The sequence below is a fragment of the Gastrolobium bilobum genome, unplaced genomic scaffold (assembly GCF_033153095.1).
Source record: "Gastrolobium bilobum isolate Gb01-03AN ecotype WA unplaced genomic scaffold, APGP_CSIRO_Gbil_v1 utg57853, whole genome shotgun sequence".
Classification (NCBI taxonomy): domain Eukaryota; kingdom Viridiplantae; phylum Streptophyta; class Magnoliopsida; order Fabales; family Fabaceae; genus Gastrolobium; species Gastrolobium bilobum.
In genome coordinates this window covers 170,014-179,973 of record NW_026897351.1, presented here as the reverse complement: position 1 = coordinate 179,973, position 9,960 = coordinate 170,014, and the positions used below count along the sequence as shown (strand labels likewise).

The window sequence follows — 9,960 nt, the reverse complement described above, 5'->3', positions numbered from 1 at the left end:
TTTATGAGTGAGGATATTCTAACTTACAAAAATTTTCACTACTAACTTACTACCCATCACATCACCAATGAATGAAAGAGAGAGAATTTGAAAAAAAATTTGAAGAGAGAGAAAATGTTAATCTAATTGATTAGATAAGTAGTAAGTTGGTAGTGAAAAATTTTGGTAGTGAAAATATCTCTCCTCTTGTTTTATACGAAAATTTATATATTTATTTAATATAAAAGAATGGTGGGTTAAATACGCAATTACCTCAGTGAACACGAGAAATTTTCCTCTATCTGCGAATCAATATTTATATTGATCAGTGTCGTGGTGCTGCTTCGAGAATCAAGCCTTGGTTACGACAAAATCTTCATAGCAAACTAATCAGTCAAACCTTTCTGATGCAGAGAATAACGGTAAGGAGTATTTTATCAGAAGTCAGAACACGTCATTATCTTTTGAATCAGTAGTTCTTACCAATAATAGTAGGAGCTGAGATACTGCTGGAACCTAGTCGGTAGATAAGAGCCTTGTATACCCTAAAGCAAGTGGCATGTGGCAGAAAATCTAGCAAAGGATCTAAAACACTAGAAGAGAAGAGAGAACAGAGCAATCTACGAACCAAAACAATGTTTTGTTGGCATGGTAAGAACAATTTTAGTATGATAGTATCTAATGGAACAAAAGGTACAGTAATAAATTAAAATCCATTTAGGAGGCTCGTCTTTAATGACGTGCTACCTGCTTTGAGATTTCATCTACCGCAAAACGGAAGATTCACATTTCTCAAGGCATGTGAAGCAAAAGGAACAATGATGTTCATTCTCTCAGACGTCCAGTGGCATTGAGATAAATCCCAAACATACACAGCTATTGGAGCCAAATGTTGTACGCCATAGTTTGAAATTGCATGGTCAGAAAGGCTAGCATCATGTCTACCAGATCCTTTTAATTTCAAAACCTTCCCCTTCACTGTTCATATGATTCCAACAAAAACTTTGTCCGACTCATTGGAACATCTTCAGCTAATTTATGCTAGACCGAGGTTGAAGAGAATTGTCAAAACCACCGGGGACAAATACGGGAAGCTGGTTTGATAATGAATCCCTTTTATATCTTGGCTCTTGGGGTAAGTTTATTGCTGTGCTATCTTGGGTCTCTGCTGATCCCAAATGTCTTTCATTTTTTAAACCATCCTTAACAGGGACACTAAAAAATGGACCACCAAAAAAGATAGAATCTCCTGTATACATCAGATTCTGAGAATGCTGCCCTGGAGATTTGGGTGCAGATGATGATAACTCCTGCGGAGGAATCATTGGTTTTCTCCCAATACTGCTTGTTTCAGCATTTAAATTTGGCAATTCTATTCGCATGGATGACCTATTTCGAGCTTCCGAGGGCAATAAAGGGACCGACACATATCTGCCAGCTTCTTGATCCCAAACAACAGATGTCCGTTTCACCTCTCTTAGAATAGAAGTGCTAGAAGCTGAAAGCAATAACGGATCATTACCGACTCCCTTTGGCACCATTCTTCCATCAAATCCAAGAGAAGGGTTAGATATTGGGTTCCTCAAGTTTGACAAAGTTGCATTAGAAGGTAAAGGACGCTCAGGCACCAGACTAGGAATTGAGGCACCTGCCCTAAAGCCACCCAAACTGTGGCCCTGTGGAAGAGGGCTTAGAGACACTGCCTCTTGAACATGGCTTGGACTACTGAAACTACTCATACTATGAGTTCCAGTTTCATACTCATCACGACTTCCTTGACTAGGAGCCATAGAATTTCTCACTGGAGACAATCTCAACTCATATTTTATCTCTTTATTAGTTCCAGTCTCCGTGCTCAAACTACTTCTGATGCTCATGTTGCCACTAGAGCTTAATTCTTGATCTGGTAGACGGGGATTATCTACAGGTCGCAAAACTGAAGAAGATGCCCTGGCTTTTGCAGCTGCTTTCATTGCCTCTTGTGAATCCAACTTAGCAAGCTTCCAAGCACTAATACGAACAGGCCTTTTTGGCATCTTTTGTCCTCTTTCTGCAATCCCAGCTGCATCTGGATCAACAGTTGACGGTAGCATTCCAGGCTCCAAGTGAGGCACAACTTCATCCTAAAACCCAAGGCGCTTAAATCAAGTCATATATACTTTTTAAAAACAACAATTTTTTTCTTGTAAGAAAAAAGTCAAATTGTTGATAGCATGTGATTTGCATCGAAAACCACATAAAATGTTCATTAAGTCACAAGTAAAAAAAAGGTATAAAATAAATAAATAGAAGGCGTGAACAATAGCTAATAAGGAAAATCAATGAGAATTTTATTTAGAAATTCTATAAGATTACTTGTCCTATCATGCTTTGGTTTTCTTAAGGGATTGCACGTAACAGCCCAATATAAATCCAGTCAAGGTTGCAGCATGGGTCATTAAATATACAGTTCATTCTTTGCCCCCATTCTTTTTGTTCTTCCTATTCATTCTTTCATCCATTTCTCATACCTATCCTACTTAAGACATTTAACACAACAATTCAGTTAAGGATACTGGCTATTGCTTGGAACTTGGGATGATGGAGGCTTTCAGCAATACATTAATAAAACCTTTTTTAAAGAGTTAAGCAAGTCATACATCGCAACCGTTAGGATTTAACTTATGATTGCCATGCTGAAACATTTTAACATAACACAATTTTCATAATACCCCATCCATGGAAATATTTAGTCTCATGAAAATTATGCAAACAAAAGGGTTAACAAGCAATATGCTCAAAACAGTGAAGGAAATCCTGAAGTGAGTTTTAATTCAAAACATAGAGGCATGATTGTAATGCTCAATGGGTTATATTAGTTTATCGAACCACTTAACTTCTTTCTGTGCATTGGAAAGCTACTGATTTTTGGTTAATGCATGTTCTTCAAAATTTTAAAATAAGTAGCATTTGGATGATAGGAAAAGAATTTTTCTAGAGGTGATTTATAATTGGACAAAATGATCATATTTTATTAGGTATTCAAGTCTTAGACACTGCCATATGCAGCCTCAAAGTTAGCATTTCTGGCCACTTTGCTGAAGTTTGATACTCCCAATCCTACAATGCTGGTTGGACAAAAGTACCTTCTCCTCTTGTTATCTTCTGGAATTTTATGGTAATGAGGTGAAGATTTTGAAATTTATTATTCCACTATATTCCTACAAACTGAAATTTCTTGTCTTTTTCCTCATGCTATAGCAGTACCACTCTACATCCGTAGTCTATACAACAGAGTAATAACTATAATAACTTTTGCCAATGCAGGGGTTTTCTTAATATTAAGATTTCTAAATGGCAAAAGAACGTGCAAGAATTACTCATCATCCATTTGAAGTACCAAATGGATGTAGAACATCTTACAGAATTAAAAGTCATGATGGAAATGCTCAATGACATAATTAAACATCTCCTTTTAAAGGATTTAACTTCTGTACCTATTTGCAGTAAAATAGAATTAAACTAAATAATAAAAACTCCTGATGTCACCGACCCCAACTAGTTTGGGTCGGGATAAAGGTGATGGTGATGTTGAATAAAAACTCCTGATGCATTGATTATTGCCCAAGAGTCCTCATTAAGTTTCCTCACTACAAATCTATGATATCAAACCACAAGCCAAACAAACATCTTTCAGTACTTAATATAGTAGCAAAACTTATCTTTCGTTCAATCAAATAACTATACAGATAAAAATAAATTTCAATCCATGTACCTGATAATCCACGAATACCCTAGGAGGGGTACACCATGCCCCTTTATACTGCAAACCCAAAGAACTTCCTCCACTCAATCCAGTTGTGTTAGAGCCTGATGGAGAGTAAAGTACATTTGGTAAATCCTCATCCACAGATGCCCCTGCAGGTGCTTCACTCATGGCTCTCATTGCTACAACATATTCATAGGTTGTGATGCCCTGATGCAATAGGAAGAAAGGGGGGCATATGAGAGTATTGCTCCACGTGTGAAATAACTAAAATTACGGCCATAAACTAAAAGCAGGTTTTTGTAGTGATTTGTAGATCTCCATGCGGAAGCAAAACATACAAGGCATAGTTCACAAACTAACAAAGATAAATTCTATTCTAGTATGAATGTTCCTTCCTTCTATTTCGTTTTTTGCACCTGTTTAGGATGATGTTTTACCCTCCTCTGTCTTTGTATTCTAATTTCTCTAAATCAAATAATTTTTCTTCTTTTATAATAGAAAAAACAACCAAGTGAGTTTTCTGTTCCTAAAAGCAGATAATAGTAAGACAGCCAGAATCACTATTCTGAAACTTTTACCAGAGCATTTTTATGCAGAGACGAAACTATTATTTTCTTTTCTAAGTAATTGGATTTTAATTAGGGGAAAACAAATTATGAATACAAACCCATTCGAAAAATGCTCTTCTGATTCTAGATAAATTTTATAAAACTCCACCATGTGCACCTTAAGATCCATTGCAGAGAGTTCCCTCGATTAAACCAGAAATAGCTGAGCAGTACAGAACCATGTACAAAAGACTGGGGGTGGGGAGAAAAAAGAACAGAAAAACAACCTCAGACTCTCAGCTACTGAATCACTGACCTTCCTGATTAGTATCATGTGGAAAAAGAAAAGTTCACCCAAAGGCACACAAGCCAAGACAGAAACTGCAGTACATACGACCTACACATATAAATCCCAGAATCATAACAAATTGTCAAATATACTTAAAAATGACTATTTGCCATATGCCAGATTTACTATAAAACAAAAAATAAAAGAGATACCACAACTGCTGCAAATGGGGGACGAGAGAATCCATTTCCAAGTCTATCAATGATTTCAGATTCCATTCCTCTCTTCTTAACAAAGAAACGGACTAAAACAGCAACACCAACTCCAGCTTCAATAACAAGCTGAAATGCAGAATAATTATGTACAAAAGGCATTCTTAGCAACCAAAACAAAGTTATTGCTTTTAAAGAACAAATGTTTTGTATGGTTCAATATACGTACCCACGTAAGACTAAAGGCCATGAGAGCAATAAAAGAATGGTAATTTTTGTGACCCACACAGTTGTTAAGCCACTGCAGCAAGGTGATATATCAAGCGAAGCTCAAAGTTGAAAAGAAAAGATAAAAATGTTTTACCAAAATGGAACAATACTCCAAGATGTATGCTGACACTAAACACACCGAATCATACCCGACAATGGTGATCAAAGCCATCAACACATTTATCACAACTTCTACAATGTTTACTGAACTTGCGCACCTACAACACAAAGGGCATGAAATATACAAACTGGGTGAGAAGTGGAGATCTAAGGATTAAAGCTACTTCTCTAAATGCCTCCATAGGCAACTGTATGCAACCATAGATATTTAGAATATTAGAGTAACCAACATTGTGCCCCAAATTTCTAGTGGAACAGATTTCCAAAAAATATGAAAAAGGAATGAAAGCAAAAGGGCTCATAATTCACCAGCATCTCTGTTGCACAAGTTTCCAGGAAAGTGGAAGTCCGAAGTTAAATTAGGACCACAGATAGATAAAAAGTTTTGGCCAAATTATTTTTTTTTTTAAAAAGAGAGATATTATTGAAGAAAAAAGAAGAACATACAGGAGAACTAGATGTCCTTAAAAGGGGGGAAAATGAAAGATAAACAAACAAAAAAAAAAAATCATCAAAACCATATCTCCATCAAAAAGCGAAAAAAATCCCAAAAACCAAGGCTCCTCAAAGCTTGTGACCATTATTACATTTTTCCATGAAAAATGATTTAATATCATCTTAATGTTTTTCTCAGGCTCAGTTTATATAAAAAAAATGGTGTTTCTCAAAGAAAAAAATTCTAATGTTGAAGTTATTCATAATGTATTGTCCTTGTGACATTAGTATATGCGATTAACAGCAATGCAGGGGCTGGGTAATAGAAAATGTAACATATATCACTTACAACCAAACTGAATAGGAATGGAAAGAATGGAAATTGGAATATCGTTATGCAATGTGTCAAAGAGTCACAGATCACAATGTTATACCTCAGCATTGCACAAAGTGCAGAACAGAGCATCTTCACCACCACCCTGCTCATCAGCTGTTGCTTCCCGTTTCCGACAATCTTCATGTGAAAATAATATGCAGAAAATTCCTCCAATTACATCACATGAGTTTCGGTTATTCTGTTTCCTTGAACTATCTACTCTGTCAAGATCTTCCACAGAGCTTTTCTTGCTCACATTTGCCATAGAGCTTTTGGAAACAGCAGATGAAGGGGAAGAATGTTCTCCTGCTGCAATGTCATCATGTTCAGAAGCTTGATGCTTCCCCAATAAACCATGGGCAGAAGTGAACTTATTTCCAACTCTAGGGTCAAATTTAGACATAATTCCTGGATCCGCAGGGTTAATTGCAGTACATCTGATGTAAAGTATGAAGACAATGAGCGCCTGCAATGCCAAAAGAATGAGACAACATTATAAGCCATTCCTCTTGTAGGTAAGTAAATAAAATATAATAAAAGAGGTGAAATAATAAAAAGGAGATTAACATACCAGAGGAGAGTAAACAGCAATAAAGGTGTATTCCAATATATGGCCTCCAATGAAGGGAGCAAGGAAAGCATAGAAAGCAATCACCAATAAGCAGAATACAGTTATTGCAACAACCTATTCATGTAAAACCAACAATTTTAGAAACATAAGTTGACATGCCTGCAACTGATAAAATACAAGTCAGTGTAATCAAAATGCTAAACATTATATAAATAAACAAGAAAATAAAAAAAATAAAAAAAGAATTTGGATATATTTTACTGATGTAAGGATCAAATATATTTTTCTCATTTAAGTATTATACGGGTCCTGTAGTCTATAAATATTAAACCAGTTATATTACATATTAGGGTAATTTATACCCCTCTCTTTGAGATATGCTCAAATTATATTGTGCTCTCCAGTCTCCCCTATTTTGAAATATTACACTCTCATCCCCTGGGAGATTAAAATGTGCTACTCTTACAGTCCAATTTGAGAGAGTTTTTTTCGGGGTAATTTTCCTCTCTAGCATCATCAGCAACTAATTTCAAACCCCTTACTAAGTTACTATTGACTTTTGGGCTTTAGAAAATGAAGTGAAGTCTCAAAGCCGATAGTAAATGTGCTCAAAACTTGATTTCATCATCTAAAGTTCCACACTCGGTAGTAGGAGTGTTCAAAACTAGCTACTGGTGACATTGAGAGTTGAAGACAGAAGAAAACTGCCCATTTTCTTCAAACATATTTATATCAAAAATATTTATATGTCACGTTGGACATCCTAAAACTTGCAGCACATTTTCTTCATGGACCGCCCACTTACACCCATATGTTCCAGTCTAAATCACCCAAAATTAAAAATAAAAATTCTATATTCCCAATCTACCTGAATGAGATTTATAGATAGCATTCCTTTTAATTCTCAACCGTGCCACGAAAACGAAATACACCTGCTGTTGCTTACTTACTTGGTGGTTTATAACTTTGGAATTAGGAAACAGTGCATGAGAAATGTACAGAGGATGAGTTTTACTACTTCATTCAGTTGATAGCAAGACATAATCAAACAGGTCCTAAAACTTGATATATTGAAAACTTGAAATCATGATTCAATTCAACTACCCCAAAGTAGACCTTTCTGAGCAAGCAGCCAAGTTATGCGTTAATCATGGAACGTAGACATAACAAAGAAGTATGAAAATCACACGATCACAAGAATGAAGAAATAAAAACACACGATATGACAATCCACATGGAGAAATTCATGAATTACTGATTCCAGCAAACCCTAACAAAAAAAAAAAAGAGCTCAGAATTAGAAGAAGAAGAGTGCGAGAAGTTTTACCTGAAAAGTGTGAGCAGGTAATTGCCATCCATTTTTTCTCACCATATCTACTCAATTCAGATTTCTCTCAAAGCGCGCGCACCAGCTTGTTCACTTCCAGTTCCAGTTGCAGACTTGGAATAGCAAGGTAAAGTAACATTAAATAAACACTAAATATACCTAATCCCAAAATAGAAACGTTTCTTACACACACACTTCTTTGTTTTTATCAGTCTTCTGAAAATAATAATGAATTCGGAAGTTTAAATCGATAATCAATTATGTTTTCAAAATTTTCACTGGTTTGATTTTCAGTTCAAAATTTAGATCGTTAGTTTTCATTAGTAGTTTCAATTTATGTTTGAAGATTTTCGATTAAATTTAGATGAACAGATAAAAATATTTGAACAATAATTAAGACTTAAGAGTTTCATTAAACGCACTTAAGAATTAATTTTAAAACTTTGCATCTACACTAATTTAGTTTTCAAATTTTTGGAAATTAAGTGGACCTTTTAATCTTTAAATTAAATTAAAATCTATAACACAATCTTTCGTGAACCAAAATCTCAATTTACTTTTCGCACGCACATACAGCCATAAAACTGTAAAAAATTTCAAAACAAGAAGTTTGGTCTTTTTTGGAGTTACCCTTTCACAACATCGAAGTAAACAAGTTTAAAAAAAAAAGGGGGGGTGTATACTTCTTATTCAAGATAGATTTGGATCTTCTCCGTGTTATAAATAAGAGAAACAAAATGTAATATTTTTATTTAAATGATAAATTGTGATCAAATAACATAATTACATAATTAAATCCATACAAGATAAGAAAAGTCTCTGTATGTTACATCTACATCGATTTGCATGCTAATATGTTTTATTTATTTATTTATTTATTTATTTATTTTTAATGTGGCCAACCTGAATACGTGTGTGCTACAAAAATTCTCTTCTTACATTGCATTAGAAGTATAAATTCCATTAAAAAATACTTAATTATAAAAAATTGTCCTACAATTTATTATCATAATTAGGTAGTTCATGACTGGTGGGTTGGATTTTTTTGGATTTCTCCATTGGGTCGTTTGGCAAGCCCAACTCCCAATTAACGAGAGGATGAAATGTCCTTTTACATTTGATTCTATATTACTCTTGTTGTACATGTATGACCTTGACATATGAGAAGTCACGATTTCTCATACATTAGCAGGTCCATAGAACTAAAAATTATGTAACACCATTCTCACGCATGAGAACCTCCCCTCGCCTTATAAATATCTCTACTTTCACATTGATGAGTTATTACTTCTAGTAAGAGAAATCCCCTCTCATGGCCATAATCGTGTTCTTGCACCTCCTCTTAATTCTCAATTTGTCTAAGACCTCTCTACAATAACCTCCATTACTTCATATTATTTCCTCACATTATCGCTGTTACATTGATCTACTTCACCCTCTAACAAATATATCACCATTTTTATCCCTTAACAAATTCAGTCACATATTATCTTCTACAACAATATTTAAATTTAAATTTAAGGTTATATAACACAATAGATGACATAATTTCAACCCAAGTGAGTCAAATTGTCAATGCGGAAAAATTTTAAACAAAAAAAAAAAAAGTGCGCACACGTCACTAATGCATCTATATAATCGAGTGTGTATTTTTTGTGTGTGTGAAAGAAATCGAGTGTGTATTTTCAATTTGATTAACATGCATTTTTAATTTATTATAAATAAATGTTTTCTAACATTTGCCTTTATTATTAACGAAACTCTTAAGCACAATAAAAATTGGGAATCACATCTGTCATTTTAAAGGATATAAGTTTATATCATTTTAGATCCTAACCGTTGATTTCCGTCCATCAACGGTTAATTTATTGGATCAAAATTATTAATTAATTAATAATAAATTTGGCTCATTAAGTTTGACCCAATAGATTATAACCGTTGATGGACGAAAATCAACGGTTAAGATCTAAAATGATATAAGCTTCTATCCTTTAAAAGGATAGATGTTTTTTTCCATAAAAATTTGTTTTAAGACTTTTTATTCAATAACGGACAAATATGATTGCGCAAGAAATAATAATGCAT

At 34.3% G+C, this 9,960-nt stretch overlaps 1 protein-coding gene across 2 annotated transcripts; it reads right to left on the bottom strand.

Moving 5' to 3' along the window:
- Positions 1-507: 507 nt before the first annotated feature.
- LOC133306160 (probable protein S-acyltransferase 19) lies at positions 508-7,979 on the bottom strand. Of its 2 annotated transcripts, XM_061506432.1 has the most exons (9): positions 7,876-7,979; positions 6,549-6,662; positions 6,036-6,443; positions 5,196-5,264; positions 5,006-5,077; positions 4,777-4,905; positions 4,592-4,672; positions 3,734-3,934; positions 508-2,102 (listed from the first exon to the last, which is right to left on the bottom strand). In XM_061506432.1, exons 1-9 carry the CDS (start codon positions 7,918-7,920, stop codon positions 1,011-1,013), a joined length of 2,211 nt encoding a protein of 736 aa, XP_061362416.1. In that variant the 5' UTR covers positions 7,921-7,979; the 3' UTR covers positions 508-1,010. The 2 variants fall into 2 exon arrangements, with proteins under 2 accessions (XP_061362416.1, XP_061362417.1); XM_061506433.1 differs by lacking the exon at positions 4,592-4,672.
- Positions 7,980-9,960: the final 1,981 nt, after the last annotated feature.